This window comes from Cygnus atratus, chromosome 4 (genome assembly GCF_013377495.2).
Source record: "Cygnus atratus isolate AKBS03 ecotype Queensland, Australia chromosome 4, CAtr_DNAZoo_HiC_assembly, whole genome shotgun sequence".
NCBI classification, from domain to species: domain Eukaryota; kingdom Metazoa; phylum Chordata; class Aves; order Anseriformes; family Anatidae; genus Cygnus; species Cygnus atratus.
Window position 1 is genome coordinate 24,673,907 of NC_066365.1, and position 27,392 is coordinate 24,701,298.

The following is a 27,392-nucleotide window of genomic DNA, read 5'->3' on the forward strand; positions in this document are numbered from 1 at the left end:
CTTGGTCTTGATACATTCACTTTTAATCAAATGTAATTTGTGTTATGTCGCGGGATATTCGGCTTGCAAGCTGTAAAAGTGGTTAACCATTTCTGGAAGCACAAGCCGCGTTACACACAGACCCGAGCGTTTCTCGAAAGCAGTTATCTCCATGTGCCCGCCGTTCGCCCCGTTTAATGACCGCTTCTTCGCTATTCCCGGCTGTGAGGAAAGGACAAGCACCCTGTGCCTGTTTGCTTTTCGGGACCGGCTTCCTTCCCCCTGCTGCTCTCCGCCTGGCCCACCCGCAGGGCGCTCAGCCTCGGCCGGCTGCCGGGAGCCCTCTCGGAGCCCGCAGCCTCCTCTCAGCCCATCCGCGGCGGGCCGGGGGCTCTGCCCCAGCTCTGGCTGTCCCGGGGCCGGCGGGGGGAGCCGGGGGGGCTCCTGGCCGGCCCTCGCTGCTTCGGTCTTGCCCTGGAGAGCGAGCTAGCAGGGACCGAGCCGCTCCGCCCCCGCTCCCCCCGGCCCCGGGCGGCTCGAGGCCGTACGCGAGGGGAGCGGGGGGGAATGGGCCGCAGCGGCACCGCCGGGGGGAGGAGGAGAAGGGCGAGGAGGAGGAGAAGGAGGAGGGCAGGAGGGAGGGAGCGACGGAGGGAGGAAACTTGGGGCAGGTGACACGGCGCTAGGTTCCTCCGGCGGGGCGGGAGAAGCCTCCTGTGCGCCGGCCGGGCGGGACGGGCCGGCAGCGCCATGCACGTCAATGGCAAGGTGGCGCTGGTCACCGGCGGGGCGCAGGGCATCGGCAGGGCGTTCGTCCAGGCGCTGCTGGGCAAGGGAGCCAAGGTAAGCCCCGGGCAGCGCCCCCGCCACGAATACCGGCAGCCCCCGAGCCTCGGCGGGGCTCCGCTCAGCCCCGCTCCTTCCCTTCCCTCCCTCCGTCCCCGGGCAGGTAGCGCTGCTGGACCGCAACCTCGAGGCCGGGCAAGAGAGCAAGGAGGCCCTGGACGAGCAGTTCGAGGCGCAGAGGACGGTGTTCATCCAGTGCGACGTTACGGACCCCGAGCAGCTGAAAGGTAAGGGGCCAAGCGTCAGCGCTGCGTTCCGGCTCAGCGCGCCGAGGGATCCCGAGCTGCTGCACCTATAGGTGCGCAATTATGGGTGCTGCAGGACAGCCTACTCCCAATCGCTCCTGACAGTGACTCAAAAAGGATTTGTTTCTGAACCTGCAGATGTGAAATATGACTGCCAGTGCGCGCGTATTTCACTGTGTTACTTGGCACATCGTAAAGAAAAGCCAGAGAAATCATTTCCATTGAGCGCTGTGTGACATTTTTGCATGAAAGCCTCTGCAGAAGATAGTTGTTATTTTATGAGTAATATACATAAACTTTAAAGCACGGACTTGCTTTTTATGAGGCTTCAGTACAGACTCCAAGCTGCATTCTCTCATCACAGGAGTAATAAATCTCCTCCAGGTTGCAGTGCTCTTTCTGTACAGCATGCTTGCCTTCAACGTCTGCTGCTGTGCCGAAAGAAGAGTTGGCAATAGATGGCACGCTGCTTTAGTGTGGGGTTGGATAAGGATCGATAAAGTTTTGCATATGTTTTGCAGATGCAGGGCATGGCAAGGAGCTTCCTTCACATATGGTTGCCATTCATGTTCTCAGTGAATAAATCCTGCTCCCCACTGACATCTTGGAATAGTTTGTAATTTTGACATACCCTTCACAACATCTCATAGTCACCACATCACTTCATTAAAGTTTCATTCTTAGGTTACATTCACAGGTAGTGAGTCACTTTCAGATTTTGACATAACTGTTGTTACCCTTTCCCCAGATTCATTTGTGTCAGGCTAGATGCGAGTGTTGTTAGTTCTACTTTTATGCACTACGCTTCACTTGCTGCTTTCTCAACAGTAGTGGTGAAGCATATCCATTCCTCTTTCACAAAGCATTGCGGATAGTCCGGAACTCAGCAATATTGTTCCCAGCTCCAAGCTAGCGTGATTATGCCCAATTCCAGTATTTTACATGGGAGATACTGGACTTTAAACGTGAGATCTGCTCTGATCAGCAAACTTTTTTGTTTGTTTATCAGCTAGGTTCATTACTGACTTTTTCTTCAAGTGGGAGGAGTAACTCAGGAGCAAGAATAAGCATCTTAGGGGTAGGAATAGCATGTGCTGCAGCATGGCTGTTACCCCAGCATGCTTTCTCTCTCCCACTTCCCACATTTCCTCCTCATTTTAGTGCCAGGCTAGTGCAGGGCCTAAGGGCTGAGCCCTGGGAACTGGAGGGAGGAGGATGGGTCAGTGGGGGAGGATTTGGAACTAAGTTATCAGGAAAAGAATGATCAGAATAAGACTGGAGTGATGGCAAGGAAGCTGCTTATGCTTCTCTGTTATTGCATTTTTCCCGTTGCAGGTTGCTTAGCAGAAATTTGCCATCACAACTGCAAACGCTGTAGGGCTTCTGTTTGTTACTGCTTTGTCTTCTCTTCTCTTTCCTCACTTGCTATTGCAAACTGCTGATTAATAAACCTGATTTCACTCCTAGAATTTTATGCGTTTATTGGATGCATTGAGTCCTATACTTGCTTTTTACAGTCAATGTCATAAGTTTTCTTAGTTTAAGTCTTTCAATACGAAAAAAGTCACAACATTAGAACTAATATCTGTAGGTATATATTGCTTATGGGTAGAAAAGCAGCTGCTTTATCCATATTCAATTCTTGCCTGTGCTTTCTTCTCTGTCGGCACTCTCACATGTTCCCCCCCCCAAAATCTTCAATCTTGTTCCACTTTTTAAAAGTTACCATACACTGAATTTTGCTTTCCCTGAAAACTTAGGAAGCTCACTTATGACTGGTATTTAGGCTTACTTTCCACTGTTTTTCTTACCTCTCCATTAAAATGGATCCTCTTCTTCATTGTAATGATCAATGTTCTGCATGATCATCTGCTTTTATTTTATATGATTTCATAAGACAACTAGTCTGCAGTGTAAACAGAATTATTCTATATTCAAAAAGTGAAGAACAAAAAATCAGTTTAGAAAGACATGTGGGTGATAAGATTCTTAACAATTTGTAGTGAGAATCTTCTTTTCTGTGGGAAGGTAACAGATGGACTATTGTAGCCAGGTAAACTTCTACCAGAAATATATTAAATTTCATAATCATTCTTTATTTTAACATAGATATGCAAACAGCTGAAAAACATTTTGCTATTTTCTTAAGGTGCAAGCTAGAAAACTACAATTAGTCAAGTCAATGTGTGAATTTAATAGTTAATGCAGATCATTTGGCAGAAGTACTGCTATCTCTGGTGTTTTTGAAAGCAAAAGATTCTCTTAAGAGTGGAGTTGATGAAATAAGCTATTTCAAAAAGGCTTAAAAGTGAATAGGAGAGCCATTTTGCAAAATTTGGAAGCTAATCAAGTACTCAAATTGCATTTATTGTATTAATTGAAACTAAGCTAAAGTACTCAATTCTGCTCCTAAGCTAAGTTTTTAGTTGACCTTGCTTGTGCACGGGGAAGATGAGGAAGGATGATTGAAGAGTTAAGGGATCAGAGAATGAGACAGCAATAAACATAACAAATTCCTGAAAGGCAGAAAGCCAAAAAGAGATGCTTTAAAATATTAAAATATTCTGTTACAGAAGAACATTAGAAAATCTGTATAATAAGGGTAGTTGGACAAATAAAACCTTTCCCAGCTACTTCCCAGCTCTTGTTCTGATGTCAATATGATGACAGTGATGGATCTGTGTGATTCAGGGAAAAATAAGCTTGTAACAGTACATCTGGTGCTTTTGTAAACCCCTGCAAATATCAAAAAAAAAAAAAAAAAAAAAAAAAGCTAGCTCAATCTCTCAGAGCTACTGCTATACCCTTGATTGACTTGATTGACACACTAATAGCCAAAGAAGAAATACCAGAAAATTCAGAGGATCCTGGGATCACCTTTTGGTGAAGTAGTTTCATTAAGGCCTGCTGAGCATAATTTCACTATACCTGAAATACTCTGGGTTTTAAATCAGTCACCAACTGATGTTTTTTAAAACAATATAGTGGAGGAGGAGTGTTTTGCATAATGAAAAATGTTTAGTGATGAGGAATATCTGGAGGGAAGAACAGAAAAGCTATATATGTATCTCAGATAAGGTCTGCAGTCATGGAAAAACTTAGTCTGGAAAGAACATCTGGAGGTCATCTCATCCAACTGTTCTGTCAGAGCAGGGCCAGACTAGATGCATTTGTTCATCACTATGACATCATTGTATTTTTCCATACACATCTTTTATCTTAGTTCAAATATTGTCACCTGGGAGAACACAGTGTCACTGTGGAAGTTTCCCAGTTCTTTATTTTTAAATTCTTTGGAAGACAGGTCATTATTTTCATCAACAGAAGAAGATTTGAATTTGTGAGACGTTATTAAAGTTACCTGATGTATAAAAACTTTTTCATAAATGGATAAATTTAATCAAGAACTGTGATGAATTGTTTTTACTTGAAAGATTCATATTAGTTATATCACTGGATAAGTACTGCATTCTTAAAATAAGTTAAATTCAGACTCAGACCAGAAAATGGTTCTGAACCTATGAAGCTTTTATTTTATATTTAAAATAGATGGAGCCAGATCTGGAATTTATTAACTACATCAAACTCAAGATGTAAGTGCTTAATTTATATAATTAGGATGCCAAACATCCAATCTAATACAAAATGTATGGGTGCTAAGAACTTTCATTTGCTCATGTTGTTAGGCATTATAAAACAGAATGAAAAGCTTAGTGTGGTATCTTAATTCCTTCAGTTTTCCTGAATATGTTTAATATTGGTGAATGGTTAGATAAAACATGTAATTCTGTGTTGCTCATTAGTGATTAAGAAAACAGCTGAAACATTTTGATGGATTAATAAAGCATTGTAAGTATATGCTGTATTTTTATATTTAATGAATACATGTATTTCTGTGTCTTATTTTCCATAAGTGCTAGGAAAATTTAACTTTGGATTTTACTATAGGTGCTTTCAAAAAAGTAATTGAACATTTTGGAAGGCTGGATATTGTGGTTAATAATGCTGGAGTGAACAATGAGAAGGACTGGGAAAGCACTATACAAATTAACTTGGTAAGCATTATCTCTTTTCACATACTCATACTTCAGTAATTGATGCTGGAATACACTTCACACTCCTTGGTTTATACAGATCATGCCACGTGACAAAACATGGATTATTAGTCTGGCAAGCACAGCTGTTCAAATAATAACCATCTAACTGCATATGTACAAACAAACGTCTGTGTGGTGGGTCCTTTATGTTGTCTATCCAAGGTGTATGGCACAGTTACTCAGGCTAACACCAGACAACATTCTCCTTCTTATGAAGCCCAAGGAAATCCCACATAGGTGTAATAATTTGGTGCCCAACGCAGTAGAGCTACACCTACATGAGGCCTACTGTTTACATGAATGTTTTAGTCCCCTGTTAGAGTCAGCTGGACTGCATTAGAGAATAAGTTGCCATCTGTTGGTACTACAAGAAAACTTGTTCAGCCAAGAGCTCCTACATTTTCTTCACCACTGAGGCAAGCATACAGCTTGAGTTTTTAATATAGGCTATTTCCCATCATCACTAATTGAAGCACACCACTTAAGAGCATTTGATAAAACCAGATATATTCAATGAATGTGTAAAACATTTTCAAGCAGACTACTACTGGTTCTTTGATGTTATCTGGTATCTGGCTAACCCTATGGTAAAATCTTATTCCTCTCATGAGGGGAGACCTCAATAACTATCTCAGTGTTTGTTTTTTTGTTGTTTGTTTGTTTGTTTTTAAAATTTAGGCTACAGAGTTAGGAGATCTAAGCTCCAAAAGAAAGAAAAAATTTCTAGGTTAATAAAATTCTGGCCAGCTTGTGTTCTACCACCTATGAAGTTCTAATTGGACAGTGATTCAGCAAGTTAATCCTATGGCCGTGCTTAAAAGCATTACAATCTCGATCTGCAAAGGCACTAGCAAAAGAAAGCTTGGAAGAGTACTATTTGGAGTTTGAGTCCAATCAGTCATTTGGAATTTGTCAGACAAGCAGGATAGCTCAGGATATGAGAACTAAAAGCTTGGTTTTGTCAAAAGTTTTATGGACAAAGGTACCTGAGTCTTCGAATTGTCTCTCTCTGAAAACTAACAGATAATCAAAAAAGCCCAGGACAAGTAACACAAGATGTATATGAGACAAGCTCTGGAAAAATAATGGAGAAATCCATATTAAAAAAAAAAAAAAGTTATAGATGTAGCAATATTTTTCTTTACCTTTTAAATCTATCCAAGGTCAAATTTGCTTATTCTTGGAAGGCACTAAACTGAGACCACAGATTAACGTTTCCACAATAAGAGAAATGATTATTTTTATTATGTTCATTTTCCTTTGTCTTTCCTTTATATCTTCCTTAAGATGTAACTATACGTATTTTTTCCTCTCTCTTTCATTTCTGAAATATTCTGACAAATTAAACAACAGGATATTTCATATTGTGAACCTACAGGAGTGTGACATCATCAGTTATATGCAACATCAATACATATTGTCAGAGATCTTTGAATTTGAGAATTCAAGTTCTAGATTACTTATTTCTTTTTATTTTGTGCCTGAAGTTAATATAAGATATAATTTACTGTAGGCAGCCATCCACTTGTCAAATGTGCTTGCACATAGTTAGTCACAACCCCAAAAAAATTGAAGCCAATGTGAGAAATTCATTTGTCTGTGATTCACATATAAATTTAGCTCAAAAAATGAAGGTATCTGTGGTCGACAAATCTTGAAGATATTTAATGCCCAGGTAAATATCTTAACTTACAGACTGATGTCCAAACAAATTTGCAAACGTGGGAGGTAGGGGGAGGATATTGTAATTTATACATGATTGTTTGCATTAGTTCACTATAGGTGTCCTACTGATTTAATTCGTAGCTGAACGTTGAATAAATGCATCAATTCATGCAGGTGACTAGAACGAGTACATTTAAAATGATCAATCCAAGTAAAAGCACAGCCATGTGGGTTAAATTAAGGACACACTAAGATCCAAATATCTTAATTATTCTTTTGATTTGAATATTCTTTAACTACCTAACCTTGAGCCAACTACCTAGCTTATTTCCATAGGGCATTTCTATCTAGTTACTGTAATTTCCATGAACCAAGATATAAACATTTTTTGCTTCTTACTTATTAACTGTAACACGGAACAATAACAGCTGCTGCATGCAATATGCTATGTTGACCAGTTCCATAAAATATGTTTTGCTTCTGGTAGAGAAAGGAAAAAAATATGTACGAAAAATGCAATTTAAGAACGTCTCTATTTCCCCCGTGTAGGGCATTTAAGTATCCTTTGCATTATCTCTAAGAACAAGAATAACCTCAATAGGCACACAGTTTGATACACATTATGCAAACATTTGACAGATTTTTTTTGTTATTTTTTTTTAGAGGGAAAAAAACTTCTACATGCCAATCTTTGTCTTGCTGATATTATTTATATATTTGTACAACAAATATTCCCTGCCCCAGTTTAAAGTACAAAGTACAAAAGTAGAGCAGTACAGAGCAAGATAAATCAGAGCAAACACATACGGGTGTGTTCTTTATGGCTAAAACAGTTCACAGAACCAGTTGGTCTTCAGGAACTTTTTTTTAAAGGAGGGCAAGGAAGTTTCCTGAGAGCACTGCTTGAGAAAGCATGAGGAACAGAAATGAAGAGCACATTTAAAGAATGGGACATGCTACAGAAGGAAAAAGAGGAGATAAAACACAATCCCTGCTTGTATCCATTACAGATTCCTATGAAGGAAACAAGACAGCTTGATAAAGATGGGAAGGAAAAAAAGAATATCAACCACTAGAAAGATTTTTCTTGCAGTGCTTTCCAGATCCTCGCTATATTTTGTCCTAAACAATATCCACCTTTTCATTACTTTATTAATATTTCTATTAACACTTTTAGTTCAGCATTCTAGCAATGCCATACATTCCCCACCAGAAAACTCCAAGGCTGGTAGTGTTGACTTGATCAAAATCAGCTTGAGACATTGATTCAACTATGATACCCGTATAAATTCCACCGTAAGTGGATATTACCAGTGTTGTTTCAACAGTCCATCACATAAACATACCCGTACACAGAAAGGAATGAGACATAAGAACACACATTCTTATCAAGAGTCCTACCTACAGTCATCCAGAATGACAAAAACAGCGTTTCTTTCATTCAGCTTCACAAGAACTTATGCCTAAGGAATCCAGATATTTTATAGTCTGACTTTCCCCCTTCTTTTCACCTAAACGAGAGAAAGAAAAAAAAAAAAAGCCCAAATTTCGATGAGCTTTAAACCCACGTTAGTTAAACACAAGATGTTCTGAAAGGCTTTCTTGTCCTGAGGTTCTATGCTTTCTGGAACAGATAGTGGCTGCTATAATTACAGTATCTTTTCTCTTTACAAATGTATTTAGTACATTTTATACTAACAGAATCCCAAAATTAACTTGAAGGTCTCTTTTTATGCTCATAGTAGAGGTTTCTGAAGACTGACATAGGTCACACTATACAGTGAATCACATATCCTTACATCATAAATATTACCTGAATTCAAAGTGCAGGAGCATTTTACATAAAGTTTTGACCATGTTATTTTCTTTCTTACACCAAAAAAGAACACACGGGATCCAATTATTAAAGTGTTGCCCTGCTCAGCATCATAGCTTCATCTAATTTATTTTGGAATAACTTAACAATTAAATGTCAATATTTTTTAAAGAGAAATTTAATACTGATCTCCAAAGATTATACACATTTACTGATACACAAATTTGGTCCAGAAAGATCAAATGTATAAGCCTCTAAAAATCGCTAAAGCATTCTGCTAGGAAAGCACTATTAATTAACATGTAGGTGAATACCTGTTTAGTTTTTATGTATCTTAACATTAACTTGTTTATCTAGTTTCACAGGAAAAGAATTGTGAGGTAGTTTTTTGTTGTTGTGTGGTGTATTTTTTTCTTTATGCTCTAAAACAAAAACGATGTAATAATATTGTATTGTAATAAAAAGTTCTGAAAATTGTTTCAGGGACAGTTCACAATTTTAAAAGACATTTAAAACATATTATTTCCTCAATCATAATAAAATAAGAGAAGATGTGGTTTTAGGCAAAAGTAGAAGAAAGTGGGAAAGTTGGCATGCTACCTCAATTCAGGATTCAGAAAAAAATAGTTTGAGGTAAACTGTGTAGTGGAATTGTTGTTCTTACTTAATCCCTTGTCTGCATTGTAATGGTAACACCAGTAAAATGAAAAAAAAAAAAAAAGGAAAAATATACTTACAAAATATGTCAGCATAAATACGAAATGTCCAAAGTCAGTTATCAGAAATTTGTGACTAAAGTGTTCTTAAGGCAAACCAAACTTTTGTTTCCTCATATACTGTGGAAGTATGGGTAGAGGGGTAAGCACTGCCTGTGAAGAGGTTTATTAACATCTAGAATGTCTTTGAGGATGGTCAAAGGAAGAGATTTAGGGAAATGTTGAAATGCTAACCAAATTTTAGAATTTATATCCCCAAAGATCTGAGTAGCTAGCTATCATTTGCTCTGATAAATAAATTAAGTAATGAGAGTTGTCTTACTTCCTTGCTTACACCATTTGCATTGCTCATTTCCTGGGTCATAAGGAGGTAGTTAAGTTTCATGTGCAAATGATGAAGTACATTAGGAGAAGCATGAATGTGTGGCTCAGTTTAATACAGTTCATGGTGAAGTAAAATTTCCAGCAACTAGCAAACCTTGCAAAATCAATTGATGTGTTCATCAATAAGGAACTATTCCTCAAAAGGCCAATTAGCATCTCAACAGCAACCTTAAGGGTAAGTAGGCAAACTTCAGAAGTGATTCATTTTATTGATTTTGGGGACAAATACTTGTTGATCATTGCAAGGCCATTCCCTTGTGCAAGCCAGATAAGGGATCTCTTGGGCGTGTGCTACAACCTTCACCTTGCTTTGGAGGGTGTATGCAGCAAGGTTCGTATACCTTGCTTTCCTTTCCCAGTGTACCAGGAGAAATGACAAGGGCTGAGCTTTCATCCCAAAATAATATGACCAGGACATATGGCTGGATTCAGCAGCTGGGAATTACAACCTGGCCCCACAGTACAGACAAGCAAGTGCTGTTTCTTAATGCTATTAACATAACTGCTCAAAGTGAAGCCTTCTGAAACGAAACAAAAACAAAACACAGTGCTGTCTGTAGATGAGTAAATGGCACGGGTAACTAGTTTGTCAAGCTTGCATTCTAAGGCAACAAGAAATACACCAACTCTGTTGTTCAATGGTTTAGTCGCTTATTCCTTCAGCATAATTTGATGCTAGAAACAGGATTACGTGCCTAGGCAGAGATATGGACACCAAAAAGTGAGAAGTAGCAATCATCTTAAAATTGGTGGAGTGAGGATCAATCCTCTAAGTACATTAAAGAAAACAACTGTAAGCATAATAATTTCTATTGTCCATATTGTCTTAGGAAGCACAGATTTACTTTAATTGCACAGTAGGCCAGTTAACTTCATAGGTTAATTTTTAATGCATGTTTACAGTACTCAATGTTGAAATACAATGAAAGACACATTCTTTGAAATAAGGACTACTTAAGCCTAGCTACTTAAAATGCAATATTATTCCTCTGTCCCTGAGGAACATTTGGGGAAAAAGACAAAGAAAAACTACATAATAAAAATCTTAAATGTAGTATTTCACTCCCATGCTGTAAAACAGCTACTGAATTCTAGAAAAGGAACAAATCCTACTACACCTTCCTTTTGCCTCTCCCTCCCTAGGACTTCTTGTTTTCCACAGTTTGAGGCAGGAACTCAAACTCAAGACCCTAGAATTTCATTTCATATAGCAAGCAAACTAATAGGAGTGCCAAGGGACTTGCATGCTTACTACAACCCATCTGCCTCCTAGAAAATCTACAATAAAATCAGTCCCACCTCCCTGACCTACAAGAAAACTGCTAACATTTTCCATGGGTTATGAAACTGTGAGTCAATGGCTCTTTCATTCATTTTATGCGCAGTTTCCCTAGCACAAAGGCCTGGGCTCCTTTAGCTCAGAAACCTACATTAAATATCAGGACTGATTACCATTTTGTTTTCTCAAAGGAAGTCATATTTATCACCTTGTCAACAGTAGTCATCTTCAGCAGTGAACGAACGCAAAAATAATTTCCCAGCATAAAATATTGCCGTCATTAAGGAGAAAACAGAAGTATCAGACTATAGGTGACAAGGGAAACCTTATTTAATATTATAAGAAACTACATCAGCGTTGAAACACTAAAAAAAAAATAATGTATTAAATCACTTCCAAAAGAATTGCCATTTGCAAATGATGATGATTAAAGATATTCTGGAAGCCACCACTACAAAAGAAAATACTTTTATTATTATTACTTATAGATCAAGCTAAGCAGTAAAATGAAATACAGAGTATGAAAATCGACTTACAGGTGTTATATTGGAATACAAGAACATTGTACAACACTGGGTAGGCAGATTCATAGAGCCAGAACAAACTGAATTAGAGCTCTACTGAAGACTAGCAGTCTGACTAGAATCAGTTTCCATATATGCTTTCTTTCAGAGCAAGAATTAAAGCCATACAGCTGTGGGATACATAGACTTGTCAAGAGCCTCAGATTTTTGTTTCTGATTTTGACACTGATACCTAAATTGCCAAACAATTTGTTACATAAGTCGCTGATTACTGATAGGATGCTTCCAATAGCAACTGCAAATGTTTTGAGCATTCTCACAATTACTTTTCAAAATTTACCATGCTGTGAGATACTGAGTTTTAGTTTTATCAGTCTATGCTTCAGAATGTCTGATCTCCTCTAATGCAAATCTGAGTTTTCCAGAAGCTAATATTAGGAGACATTAAGATTAACTGAAAAGAATCCTAAGGCTTCTACTGGCAGGTATAGAGCAAAATTGCCTCCCTTGAGAGCACGCTCAGACCTGCAGTACACCTTGATAGGTTGTCTTCTTTATTTGCTAGAGTAAAATATATTTTGATAAGAAAACAAACAGCAGTATCACTGAGATCACAGGTTTGTTTTTGTCGTGTTTTTTTTTTTCCAACAGCTATAAGGACAACCATTGGATGTTCTACCAGTTTTTAGCAGCCAGGAGCAAACAAGCTAGGCAAGAGCCAGCTGTCCTAATTTTTACTTTTCCTGCATTTAATTGTAAATTTGGCTAATTCCCTACTCTTTGTTCTTGACATGTTTATGGAGAACATCCAGCTGGGTGCAGTTATAAACTAAGGAACTGTAAAAAAATTCTATGTTAAAATGCAACAGTCTTTCTTCTATGAAGTTAATCCTCACAGCATATATCTTTGCCATATAAAATGAGTTGTGCTTTTTTTTTTTTTTTTTAATTAGGACATTTTAAATGTTAAGTTTCCCAGAATTTCTAATTACAAAAGACAAACTAAAAATTGTTATTGGTTAGGAGCACAGGATCAAGTTACTATTCCTATATACACAGAGAATTCCACCACCTGAAAACACCTTCAATTTATTTTAGTTTATTGAAAAGTAGGTAGCAGACATTTTCCCATCATATTCCCAAAACCAGGAAAATGCGGTGCACAAAACACATCATTCTTTGTCTTACTTTCTGTTGTGAATTTCATGTTATAGTAAAGTAACAGTTGATAAACTTTCTTCTAGACTTCAGCCAAAATATTCTGATTCTAACATCGGAAACCGAAGTCACATTTCATACAAAAGGAAGCCTTAGTCTGCAATTTGCACACTTGCATAGATGGATTTTGTAACAAAACCAAGCTCACCAAGAGATGCCAAGCTAATGGAGTCTAGAGAGAAAAAAGAGCAGTACTATGATTTTGATAGAAGCACCAAGCTACCCACTTTTTGCCTGTCTTCTAATTGTGGTTTGGCCAAGGACTCATCTTGCTCTATTATCTCTTTGAATTAGAAGGCTGGAGGAATAGGAAAATCCTCAAGGAGCCCCAAGCTACTTCCTTCTCCAACTGATTTATTTCCTCTAATCATCCTAAATGGAATTCTCCTTTTCTGTTCAGCAGGCTGAGCCACTGCTGCAGGGCATGATAGGACCTGCACCTGCTCTCCAGAGACTGCATTAACCCTTGCTTTTCTAAAATGTCTAGTGTACAGCCTATCATACGTATGTATGTATATATATACATATACATATATATATATATATATATAAAGTCATCACCCATCCTTAATACCAAGTCTAATTTCAGTTGAGCTGTCATTGAGTTTATTTTCAGAGTAAATGTACCTTACAGCAGTGGTACTAGGCATAAATTATCTTGTTTTTCAATACATCCTTTGAAATTTAGATGTGGCCATCAACATTAAACACTGTGAGACTACTACTAAGTGTTTAATAAATAACATTATTTTGATAATAAACAAAATGCTTCTAGTGTCAAAACTTTCCAGAAGAAAAACATAAAACAAAAAACTTTTTTATGGGAAGTTTTAATTTAAAAAAATTAAAACATTATTTCAGACTTTTGAAATATTCCAATATTGTGATTTTTATGTTATTGCAGGATAATGGTACGTTGAAGACATATTTATATTTAAAATGCTACAAAATACCACAACTATAGATAATTTAAAAAAGCTCGTTCAGTATTACGAAGCAAACTTGATAATGACATTTCAAGTTCTTTTATCTCTGTAAATGTGCAGTTTATTCATGTTACTCAGACACTGAAAAAGCAATAACAGTAAGACACACAGTCTTACAAATATGATTCCAGTTAAAAAGACTAGCATATTTCTTGTAGAAGGCAAAAAGACTTGAATTAAGATTCTTATGTTTTATAACATATATGTCTAAAAACACCAGCTAGTAAAAATGAGATGCAATACATGTCTTAATTTTTTTTTCTTTTTTAAACACACTGTGTTTTATTACTTTGGGACATTTCCTCCTCCATGATTCATAGTTCTGCAAACCTTCCTCGGTCTTCTCCCTAACAGAACCCTCAGGGAATTGACTATGTGCAGATGTGGACAGATTTGTAGGGCCACTTCATTTGTTGAGCATCTTTGTTTGGGTCAAATAAATAGTGTTAGACACAAAATATAAATTGAGTTCTTGTTTAAAAACTTAAATATTTCTGGAAATATAAAAGTGATTAAATGATTTTTAAAAAAAAAAAATTTAGGTAGAAATTGTAAACCAAGTATGAAATGTTTCAGCAGGGATCTAAGAAAATTATATAAACAATTAATATTTATGAAACTTGCAGCAACATTTCACTAAAGTAAATGCAGCAATATTGCACTAAATATACTATCTTCCACTAGAAGCATCACCATAACTTTCTATTAGCAATTCTTAAAGTCTATGGTAAAGCAACTTACCTTCTGGGAGACAGACTTCCTCTGGGTTAGGAGGCTGATAACCTCAGGCTCGGCATACATTTAGGAATCTGTTTAAATGTCTTAAGTTCGGTGAGTTGAATCCCAGCAGTAGGGTTCTAAAACAGATCTTAAGCAATCAAGATTATACAGGTCTCAACATGATCTTCTTCCTCAAAGATCTTTCTTATAAAATAAAATAAAATTACATGCTGCAGCAAATATGCCAACACCTTCTTTCACATCTCTTAGAATATTTTATTTTTTTTTAACCTTACCTGTATTTGTCTGTTTGGGCTTACCTTCTTTTGAGAGAAATGGTAAAAATGATGTAACTTCAGTCAGAAAATACAAATTTTAGGACCAGAAATAGATCTCACAACTTCTTTTAGGATCACATCCTATAAAGTGCAAGTTTCTCATGCCCTGAGTCAAATGGGGCCATCAGTGTTGGCAACATCTTCAAATTCAGCCTTTACATTTTCTGTAACAAAGAGTTCATCTGAATAAAAATGCTGGGACTTGGATCAGTTCATCCACTCCTTATACAGAAAGTATGCGTTTCATTTATAAATTAGTCTGGATTTCATGTCCTTCACAGCGTTTATTTCAGGCTGCAACTATTTAGTTTTATTATTGATATCTTTATGAGAAAAATAATTAAGAAATAATAATTATTTCTATTCATTGCAATTGTGCTTTTGAAGTTACTGAGCTGCATTACCGTGGAATATCTTCTGTTTATAATCTTCAAAGTATAATTAAAATCTCAAGTAAAGTAATACAGGCTCTAAGCATCACAACTAAAGCAAGACTGTTTTTAGGAGCACAAACAAAACATATTTTAAGAAACATATTTTGAATAAAATTATCCTTTTTCTCCTTGTGTCAGACATCTGTGATTAGAGGAACCTACCTTGGCCTAGAATATATGAGAAAAGGAAATGGAGGTGATGGAGGAGTAATCATTAATATCTCATCCTTAGCAGGTGAGAATATTTTGTATATAAACACTTTCTCCTCACTGATTTGTTTCTAAAATCAATGAATCATACTGATCGTTCACACTTTTTCTTCTTTCCTATGGCTCTTCCCTGTTTGTTCTCATTTTGAGCCGGTTTTCATCATAGTAACAGAAGTAATATCAAAGGAACATAACTTTAATTTGCTTTAAAATATTCAGTAATTTTCCTAACATATCAGCCTCATATTTAATAATATTGAGCATGATGTAAATACAGCATCAGAGGTTTTTTTTTTCAGGTTTCAGTAGGACCACGCCGAGCAAAACCTAACTAGCCTCAATTCGTTATGCTTATTCCACACTATTTAGTAGCATTGCTGAGTTACAACAGTATGTGCTCCACAGTGTGAAACATAATCTAATGTGAAGACCTAACCTTAATTCAGGTTACTTTAAATCTGATTATTTTTGATATTATAAAGCATTTATCAGGCACCAAATATGGAAAATCATATAAGCTTTTTCACAGAAAGTGAGGAAGCAGTAGCAGACCCTCTGCTCACCTCCATAGGGGCCCAGCTGTGACACTATTTAAGATTAGGCTGCATCTGCCTATTAATGAAGATTGTCAAATACCACTATACCTACGCTCCAAGCCCTCTCAGAGGTGAGCCACCTCTGCTTGAGAAGCCATAAAATTAACATTCATATTTCACTGAGCTTAAGATGACATGTTTTTTGCTCAACTGCTTGTTTATGCTATAACTCTATTTCAATTTATTGGCACAGAAATAGAATTATATGGCTTCTAAGTCAGTCAGGGTTATTGCTGCTGAGTTGTGAGGCAAAATTGTACACCCTTTCCTGCAAGCAGGCTTGATGTTGCCATGCTCACTGCAAAAAAGCATAAATGATATGGGAATGATATGGGAAATGATAAATATAGAATGATATGCCCCCTGATACCCTTCCTCAAAAAGCATGCAGGGAAATGCTTGCATTCTTTCTTGCTACTGTCATGACATCTGAGAAATACAATGCATATGCTGGCTTATCCTTGGGTTGTCACTGCTTTCTTTTGTATCCATGTAGAATACCAAATAATAGTATTTTTTTCCAGGGTATTCCTATGTGCTCTAATAGTGAAAAGCCGGTAAGACAGCAGTGATCCCAGGTCCTGATTGTGAATGGGGCTAAGTGTAGAATAGCTGTGAGTGTTCCGAGTACTGTTAAATGCTATTGTAAGCCTGGGCTTTGCAATGAGAAATCCAGTTCACCCTATTGAGATAAATCATGAGGATCTCTTATCATATGAGGATCTGACTTAATACATACACGTGCCCCTTATGGGTGAGGGGTACTTTAGTAAAAGTCTCCATGTCCTTTAAGTCAGCACTTGCAATACTGCCTGACACATTGCCTACTGAAGCCAGTATGTTTATCTCATTAGCTAAAATCGACATTATACTGGGACCAAATTAGCCTGAAGGAAAATGCTATTGCACTAAAAGAGTTCATCAACACAAGTAAAAGATTAAACATTTTCACAGAAGTGCTGATGCCCGTGGAGTGCTTAAGAAAGGGCAAAGGTAGCAAGCAGCTTGATTCCTGTTCTAACTGTTCTGAACTGATTAAAAATTGTTTTGTTTTTACGATCTAACAGCTTGTTTTTTCTTCGTTTGGTAACAGCTCATGTTATTTTAATTATTAAAATATGCATTTATTTACTTAATTAATGTTATGCTCTAATGATTGTGGTTATCTGTCAAAAACAAAGTGTCCTTTGCTTTGTTTGCTTTTACAAGGCTTCTGTGTAGTAATCATTTCCAAAGACATAAGGAAAGCCACATTATAAAAGCTGACATACACTTACTTTTTATAGTTTTATTTATTTTACTATCTGTGCTAATTCTCCTTTACAGTCTGAAGGTCTAAGTCCCACAGTTCACCCCATATAAAAAAGGCAAGCTACCATGGGCTTGTTTAATATTCCCTGCAAGTGTTTTCTCAGAGCTAGCTTCCATTGATCATTAAACTCTCAAATGGTTTTGATCCCCCTCCCATACAATTTCTCTATAAGATTATATCAGATATGCTCTGCAGACAGCAAGCGTTCTTGTGTCTTGTTGAGCAGCATGTAGAGTTATATGTAGTGCTTATGTAATGTTTAGTAAGAATAAGATTTGCTTCACACAGTAATTAGTTTCCAGTTCTTAACAATGGTAAATTCTCCGATGATTGAACTAAAGACAGAATCTAGCTTTACATTTTCAAAGAACACCCCTTGGCCTACTTAAATGCTTCCTATGACAAGGATACTCACAGTGGGTGAAAGCCAGAGCACCCACCATTCCTTTCCTGTATTGAATCTTCCTTTCTTTAGTGTCTCAGCAAGACAGGACTAAATATGAAAGGGAAGGAAATACATAAGCACATGGAATACTCAACTCCTAACCCACTGCTCCTCAAAGCTATGAAGCTTTCTTAATTTTCTGGGATTTATACATTCAGATTAAGAGGAAGTATTTCCAGTAAAACTCTAAGATCATAGGAAAATTTGTATTTTACTGCCAAAAGAGAATACCAACAGCAGCAGGTTTTTGAATATATTGTGGTAAACTTGTTTCCAGATTTAAAAAGTAAACTGTTCTAAAACTCCTTCTGTAGGAAACTACTTACATTAATTTTCATTTTCTTTAACAGAGAAGTTATAAGCAACAGGAAAAGCATACAATACTAAATTTAACGCCTGAAATTATTTACTTGACTAACTTTAGTGCTGTCTCTTATCGTGTGGTGGCTGGTACCTATACACTTTTAGTAAATAAAGGGAAAAGGGAATTCATATGTGCGTATGCACATTTGTTTTGATAGCTTTCATACCTTTAAGAAGGTATTCTGTAAAACTGATTTTGTATCTTTCTGGACTCCACAAAAAATCAAAGTATTTATAGAGAGCTTAAAACCTACTAAAATATTTAGCTTATGAATACACTAGCTTTTTATGAGAGGTTGTTCAATGTGCAGTGGATCTGCATAGCTCTTTTGTACAATCATATCAGTGATTTGATTCAACTTCAAGCATACAGGTTCCAACAAGCAGAGAGTTTGTCCTCCACCTGTAGAAAGCTTCAGCCAAAGGAAATACATAAAGTCTTTCCTCACAAAGAGATTTTTTTTAAGGATCTGATCCTATATATATATCTCACAAGAACAAAGTTAAGCATATGGTTCATATCATTTTGAGTAAAGGCAAGACTTTTTCACGATGATGCAGTGCAGTGGAGTAAAGGTATAAATGGCAGTACAACTGAAGCCTTCAGTTCAGCATCACGACAGAGCTTCTGTTTCCTCCCTTATGTAAATAATGAGAATGCTGAGCAGAATCCACAGGAATAAGATTAGAAAATTTAGAAACTATTCCCTAGAGACTTCAGTTCCCTGTTACAAAATTTCCTAGAAATGACACAGCTTACAATTTTTGCTAGGCTTTCTATGTCTTCTTGATTTTGGCACAGATCACAGTAGCACAACTGACATAGTGAACATGATCTTGTATCCCACCATACTCTTAAGTATAGGGTATTATATAAACCCCTTTAATCAATTCTCTCATCACTCTGTAGGACCATAGTGCCCCTAGCTCATTTTTCTGCTTACATATATTTGCTTCTTCACACATGGCTTTGACCCTCAGAGGATGTTGTAAGCGTATTCCATACTGTTTATTCAGACTTTTGCCTCAGGGTAACAAAGGAGATTTCTGTAACGTGGTTTGGAAAGACATTTAATTTAAATAAATGTGGCTAAATCTTTGTGATGTTATTTGTTTGTAAGTATTCTATGTGTTGCAATAATAGCTATACTTTATAAAAACAAACCCAATATAGCATGGGAAACAAACTACGTTGGCAATATTTTCCAGTATACAGAGAAGCACACTTTTGGTTTGCTTTAAAATGGATTCCGTCAGTGACCCAAAACTTACCTTTCAGCATTTTCTCCATTTCCATTAAAATAAATAAAATTTAGAAATTTAGGATAGTACAAGGTATTGACATTATGAAACACAAGTTAGAGAAAATTTGAATATTTTAATAGAATATTTAAATGTTTTAATCATGAACATATTTCCCTAAAGTATCACTGGGAATAGAGCTTAATCATAGTGTAGAAGCACTGCTTTCTGATGAGCTCAAAGCCTCTGTGAGATGAACAGCCTTGTTAGAAAACATACTGTGGTTTCTTATTCTCTGTGACATTTTCATCCAAACAGAAAGTACACTTTTCAAAGAATTACTGAAACTTAAAGATACTATCAAACAGAAACCAATTTTGTCCCAAGCTGCTTAACTGTGCACTCATGAAGAAAATAGACTGGAAAGGGCACATAAAAGCTAATATATCTTATCCAAAGGAAGAGACTTGCTCAAATTTCAGAGTGAAACATGTTCAGTGGATAAGCATACCTGGAAAAAAAATCCTTAACTCTGTATTCATTAAAACTCTTCAGTGAACTCTTCAGAGAAAATGGTTTCAATAAAGCTTACTAATACAAATCAAGCTTATTGATTCAATTCTCCATCTCCAATAACAATCTCTAAAGATATGGACCATGAAACTTAACTAAAACTATTGACCTTGATAAAAAAGTAGCTGTAGTGAGAAGCCTGACACCATGTCTGAAATTGTAACGACTGGTCTTGACACCTTACCAGCAAGGAGTATAAATGAGGGCACGAGCTGCCCCTCTGTCAGCCTGTGAAGAACTAAGAAGAAAAATAAACAAACAAACAAAAACACAGTTACATAGTTGATGCACTGTTTTGCTTTTGGTAACCCAAAGGGCACCTTCAGTCATCACCCATTTGAACACCCTCTCCCCCCCCACAGTTATTTCGTGCATAATGTTCTCCAGCCTGTTTCAGTGATGCCATTCCACTTTACATAAGATAATTAAATATTTATGGGAGCAGCAAATAGAATCCAGATGTTCTAACAAATGAATGCACTAACGGACGTTATGAAATCATTTTCATGCACTGGTAAAATAAATACTCAGGCAGAGCAGAATCAATGTCACACAGCACTTCATCCCAATATACTTTCTAGCACAGTCCTTAGGACACACCATTAACAGATACAGGTTCAGCTCTCCCTGGGGCAGGGCAATGGCTCAGAGCTGGAAACCGCACTGTGGTACTGAGTACTGAACTTGGGAACAAAAGTGAGGCAGGACTGTCATTGTAAAGGATGCTAGGACTAGCTCTTCATTGTCACTGCTTTGGCTGACAGTGAGTTGATTTCTTCTTAATTCTCCATTTTAGAGAAAATAATAATAATAATAATTTCAGTTAGAACTGGTTTAAATGCTTTCATTTAACCAAACGATGATTTATTTGTTCCTCTCTTCCTGTCAAATTATTTCTGCTGTCTTTTGACATTTGTCTTTGAACCTTCTTCCCAGTTCATTATAGCGAGCTGTTTCCTTCCTTACTTTATTTCTCTTCCCTTTCAAGAAAAAAAAAAAAAAAGTAACTTTCCTTACTGTGGTTTAAAAAAAACAAACAAAATAACCTTCTCAATTCCTCCTTTGTATTTCCCAGTACATTTTACGTATGTCTGTATGCCTTATTGGAATGGTTTTCATCTTTAAAATATGTAAAACTACTCAAGGGTTAAAAAATAATAATATCATAATATTTCCAATGTGTGAGTATCCCAACATTTCCAATTATCATGAAAAATGGTGGTGATGGATGACAATCAGAAGTCACCAAACAGAGGAATGAGAAGTCTTTGTTGCAATCGCAACCCAGAGGAGACACCATGGAAGACATTTTTCAAAACCAGATTCTCAGTCAGAAGCATAATACATTAATCCAAGCTAAGCACATAACCAGCCACTAGGTTAAGTTGTTCATTTCCCAGCGCTGAACAGTGGTGCTAACAGTGTTGCTTTCACTGGATCACCAACATAACATTTAAACTAAGATAAAACCTTGAAGCTGTCAGAGTTATAATTAGAGCTTTCTTCAAAAGTAATTTTCTTTGAACAAAGTGGATTCCAGAGTAAAGACCTCACAAAAGTCTCTGGCATACATATTTTTCTCACAAATCCATACTTAATAGCTGAGTATTGTATCCATCATCTCCACTGAGATAAGTCACACTCTTTCTTGATTATATCACTTAAAATATGAAATAAGAAACATATCTTAGATATGAATCCAGTTGATTTCCATTAGAACTAAACATGAAGGCATCAAAATCAGCATCGAGGTTTTACAATACCACATTCAAGAACACAAATTTCGTCCTCTAACTACACAGGCTTTAGTTTGTTATTCATCCATTCCTAGCATTCAAGTGGAACCAGAGCATCCATGTGGTGCAGTTCAGCTTTTATTTTACAGTGGATAGTGCTGGCATAGTGTTTAGAAATACATATATATACTCATGGCCTGTCTCTTCTTGATGAGCTTTTTGCCATCAAACAGTTTTACTAGAATTAAGTTCTTATTTTTCCACCGAAGCCTCTGCTCTTCTTTCAATACTGTAAATGAAATTTGTATGCTCTGCCACTCCCATCACAAAGGTTCACAATCTCAAAAGTCACTTTTCATTTTGCTTCTCCTTTTCCTTATAGAAGATTGCAGTGCTATTACCAAGTATTGTTAACTCTTTGTTCCTGTCCCCTTTTCTAAATAGCATCATCCTGGTTTTTCATTTCAGAACAGGGCCCACTGTAGGAGGTACCATACAGTGAAACCTTTTTCAGACTACCTAATTCAGTCCAAAAAAAAAATGCTTCAAGAAACTTTCCTGTCCATATCTCTGCTTTCATTTCTTTCTGCTCACTATCTGAGGAGTTCATCTTATCCTTCCTTTTACAGTGTTTACTGACTTATCTCCATACCCTCTCTTCACTGAGGTCCTGCATTCACTCCTTGGTGGTTTTTTACCATTTACTTATTGCAGAATTACTTCCCTATTTCATTTAAATCTCTTCTTAAAAACCATCACCTATGAAATATTACTATAGCAGTACTGTAAGTAAAATAAATTTTACACTGCATCTGATGGCACATTGTCTGAAATATTTTGTTTATGCTTGCTTCTTTGAACAAAAAACACTATGCAAAGGAGCATGTACTCTTTTGTTATAGTGGTTACTCTTTGTTATAGTACTAACTACGTTGTCAAATAAACAACAATGGTATTTCATGGGCAAATGTATTGCCTGACTGCACATCTGTCAGTTGAGCAGCATATGCATTCCTCTCTCTTGCACTACGGCTAGGGGAAAAGATCTCAAAAAAAAAAAATCCAGAGAAAAACTGTAATCAAGGGATTGAAGACATATTTTATTTATTTACTGATGTATTACAACTCTAATACTAATTCAGTTACAGTAGCCAAAATGGACATTGATATTTCCCTCACCTTCCCTCTTCCCTAAAATGAACGCAAGTGTCCAGTTTGCGTATCAGTAGTTAAGGTGTCAGTTATCAGAGTATTTATTTGCATATATCCAGATTCATTGAACAAGGCTCTAAAATTCTTGGTTTTGAGTGTATTCTTCCAGATCCTGTCCTCTGTTTTGTCTTACACTTTTATCTTAAACTATACATTTTTTTTCAATATTTCTCTTTTGCTTTCCTGTGTTTTTATCTATTTCATTCCTTTTTCCCAATTTACTCCAGATTACAAAATGGAATTTGAAGATTTTTACTAAACTATTTTGTTGCATCTCTATAAATCCATCACTGATTTTTTACATTATTAACTTACATATATGTTTAAGGTAATCATAAGTAGAGGTACCCAACATGCTTACTCAGCTACCTTTTTATTTTAAAGGACTCATGCCTGCTGCATTCCAACCTGTGTACTGTGCTACAAAGCATGGTGTAATTGGATTTACACGCTCAATAGCAGTAAGTATATGTTTTTGAAAACAGAGTCAGCAGCTCCTTGGGACATGCTATGTTTTTCATGCTCTCTATTGTCACATAAATGGAACTAATTTTCTTAAAGCAAATATAGTGTCTGAAGTGCTGGAGGTTCCCTCCTTTTACAAACAGAATCTAAAGATGGAATAAGTAAGGCATGTGCGTGTTTATGAACAATTTGAAGTTTAGGAAGATTTAGGGAACACAGGAGAAAGACATTGTAAAATAATATAAGGACAGCAGAAGAGCCCAGAAGTCATACATTCTTTTCCAAGCTTTAAAAAATATTTTTCATAACTCCATCCCAGTCATTTAGCATTTCGTTTTCCTTATTTGTAAGCCAAGTTGATTACTTTTTTTTTTTAAATGATAAACAGGTGCTAAAGAGTGCAAAAAGTGATTGAACACAAATATGTTGACCATTATTTATTCTTAGCAACTCTTAACACATGTAAAATGACACAGTCAGGATGGGATGTGATAGATATTGTATGAGCACATCTTAGTCTGACTCCAAAATTTTCTAGTCAAATCAAACAAACAGAATGAGAAAATAACTTGGAGACACTGAAATATAATTACATTTTCATAGGTTAAGCTTAAAAACATTCTACTTATAAAAGAATTCCAACCTAATTTCCAGAATAAAGCACCTGAAAAAATCATTTCGGTAGCTATCTAGATTTGATTCCCCGACACTCCCCACAAATCACTCCTTTTTTAAGATTAAGCTAAACAGCACACTATGGTTAAGTGTTGTACATCACATATTAGCCACAGAAAGAACCTCACACCTGGTTTTCTAGTTTTACTTTCACATGGTAATGTAATTTAACATCACAGTGTAAGGTCAACAATAAAGGAGTCACCAAAAAATCAGAGGAAATGCTGTCTCTCTATTGAACATGGTACAGTTGAGGAGAAAAAGAATAATAAACTATACTTACCAGGAAAGGCAGTCCAGTCTAACATCGTATGGATGTGATACAAAGTGTCTATGACTTCATTTTTTGTTTCTCAAACCAGAAGGGCAAACTACCATATTATGAAAATGAGATGTGATTTACATGATACCAGAAAGGGTTCCTGTCAAATGTTAACATATATGGAATTTAGTTTTGAACAATTATGGTTATTCTTGGATATATCCTATATAGTTCATAAGGTTTACGCAATTGTTAAGAAAGTTCATCCAGCATTCAACGTGGCTGCAGATCAGACTTCTCCTTTGCTACAAGCATGCACTGGTAGCATCACAAAGGAAGGATCCAGCCAGACCTTTTGTTTACTTTCATCATATTCCTGAGCTGCATCATGAAAAAAACCCTGCCCCTTTCCTGTTCACAGGGATTTTCCAGTGTATATAATTGGTGATAGATTTCTTCCTTGGCAGGGAGGATAAAACAGCTGTAAAAGTTTAGCATTACTGCTTTAGGGGTACAGGCCAAATCTTATTTCAGTTGAGGTGAGGGAGGTAAATGACATGTCAAGAGCATTGATACGAAAATTTGGGGGAAACACAGACATATGGAAAAAAGTGTGTTAATTTCTTGTAAAATTGTTCTCCCAGCAAAACAGATGTTGGAAAATAAAAATGTAATTACTAGAAAAAGCATACTTCAAACTTAGATGTTGAAACAAAACAATTTGTTTTGCAACAAATTTTTAACAAATTTTGCTAACTAGGCAAGTCTGAAATATACTTACTGATAAATCTTACTCTTTGAAAAATTAGATACACAATACCGTTTAAAAATGTTGATGATGAATGCCTAACTTCCTCTTTTCTAGTTAGCTGCTAACATAGAAAACTATGGTGTGAGACTCAACACAATTTGTCCAGGATTTGTCAACACGCCAATTCTTCAGTCAATAGATAAAGAAGAGAACATGGGACAATACTTCTCATACAAAGATGAGATCAAAAATATGATGCAGTTCTATGGCGTCATGGAGTAAGTCAAGTCAGATACAATGTTTTTTGACCTTTGTAAATGAAGAACAAGCACACTCATTAACATTTTCAAGTGATTCTCAGCAGGCAAAATTAAAGTAAAAAAGGGGAAATGCTGTCTCAAATCAAAGTCAATCAAATGTGTTATCCTATATACAAGGGAGTAATGGCAGATACTTAAGGCATCACATACGTAAGAGCATCTCCTATGTAGTAGTAGTTCCCTTTATGCATCCCCAGTTCCAGCAAACTGCAAATCAAATTCCTGAGTTAAAGACAGTGTATTAGTTTTTAATAGTCTTTGGTGGATTGTTCCATAAATTTGTTTAATCAAACTTCTTATGAGATTCAGGGTTTGGTTTCCACAAAACCTGGAACTGAAACAAGACAGACGTCAAACAAAGAATGGACAAAACCGGACTGAGTTCATAAAAGCACAGTACCAACCATGGTGGATCATATCAGTCACCTAGACCATTAGGGTATTGCCAAGAAAGGCCAAAAGCAGACAACTAGGGAAAAAGTACATGAACAAGACAGACCTAAAGTGATATTTTTAGAATGCTTTATCAGTCTCTTAACAATTAACTGTTCATCTCCTTCTACACAAAGAAAACCTGTGTTGTTTTGCCTGTCCTTTTTCATATGTCAGATATATTGCATCTATCGACCACAACAAACCGATGTGACAAAGTTCAACTTACACTAATCTGTCAGCCCTGCTACAATAACCAAGAAAAACAATCAGCAAGGAGCTGCAGAGGATTGTGTAAGGGTTAAATCTGCCCACTTCCCCAAAAGAGAAAACTCCAGCAGCACCTCTATATCCACAGGGATGTGGATACCTACAACAAACAAATGATGATTTGTAAAGCTGCAGCCTTATGTTGTATGTCATGACTAAGGAGACAATTTCTCTCCTGAAACAGTAATACCACTTCTGCTTTTCTGAAAACAAATTTGTTCAAATTTCAGATTAAGTTTCAGGGTATATAGATTTACCTTCAGTTTCCATACCTGTCCTTTTCACATGTTCTGTTACATCAAGATTCCAAGATTCTTAAATAACATCCTCACCCACCCCTCCCCCCCTCCCCTTTTTTTTAAGCCCATCAATAATTGCCGAAGGACTGATAACAATAATTGAAGATGATACGCTGAATGGAGAAGTTATGAAGATTACAGCATCCCAAGGGATTCATTTTCAACAATACAGCCAAATGCCTTATACATCATCGAAGAGATAAATCTAATTGTTTTGTGATAATTATCTTTTGCTTTTCTTAAATAGAAAAAATGTTGGAAAAAAAAACTTTTGGAAAAAAGGTTAATTTTGTATCCAGAGCAGTGACAGTATTCAAACGTATCCTAATAACAGAGATGGAGAAGAAAATCCATCTCTGGGGATGAGGAAGATGTTATCATCCTACTTTGATTCTACAAGCACAAATATTATTTATTTAGTAGAACAAGCACACTGCTCTGAAGATTTCTGATTATGTAGTAGTAAGGGCCAGTTTTTTTCCTTCCAGTAGTTCTGTGCAATTATCTGATCTACATATTCCATGTATATTTTTCTGTACCTGACTTAGTATAATTCTTCTCACTGTACTAAGTGCCTACTTATTTACATCCTGAATTCCTCAAACCAGGAATTCATTTAAGGACTCCAGAAGACAAATATACCTACAAAAAAAATAAGAATTTACTTTTTCTTATATGAACATGTGAAATAGAACAAGAAGCGAAATTCTCTTTCCTCGTTTATATATGAAACTGAATATGTAGCATATCATACAAGGAAGTACAGATTTTTCTCTTCTTGGATTTTAGCTATTTATAAAATACTTCTGAAATATTTTTTCTTTTATATATAAATATATATATATGTGAAATTTCTCTCTGTATATACAAGGATGAATACTTTGGCATTGATAGAAATGTCTATTTACTCATCAAATCTCATTTTCTGAAACTTTAAATCTAATCTCCTGCCTTGATTGATTAAAACCTGAATTAAATCCTG

General features: G+C 36.4%; 1 protein-coding gene across 1 annotated transcript; it reads left to right on the forward strand.

The window, feature by feature from the left end:
* Positions 1–614: 614 nt before the first annotated feature.
* Positions 615–27,392, forward strand: HPGD (15-hydroxyprostaglandin dehydrogenase). The gene is made up of 7 exons (XM_035557948.2): positions 615–822; positions 929–1,052; positions 5,019–5,125; positions 15,386–15,482; positions 23,321–23,397; positions 25,204–25,367; positions 26,475–27,392. The coding sequence occupies exons 1-7, from the start codon at positions 730–732 to the stop codon at positions 26,611–26,613; spliced, it is 801 nt and encodes a 266-aa protein (XP_035413841.1). The 5' UTR covers positions 615–729; the 3' UTR covers positions 26,614–27,392.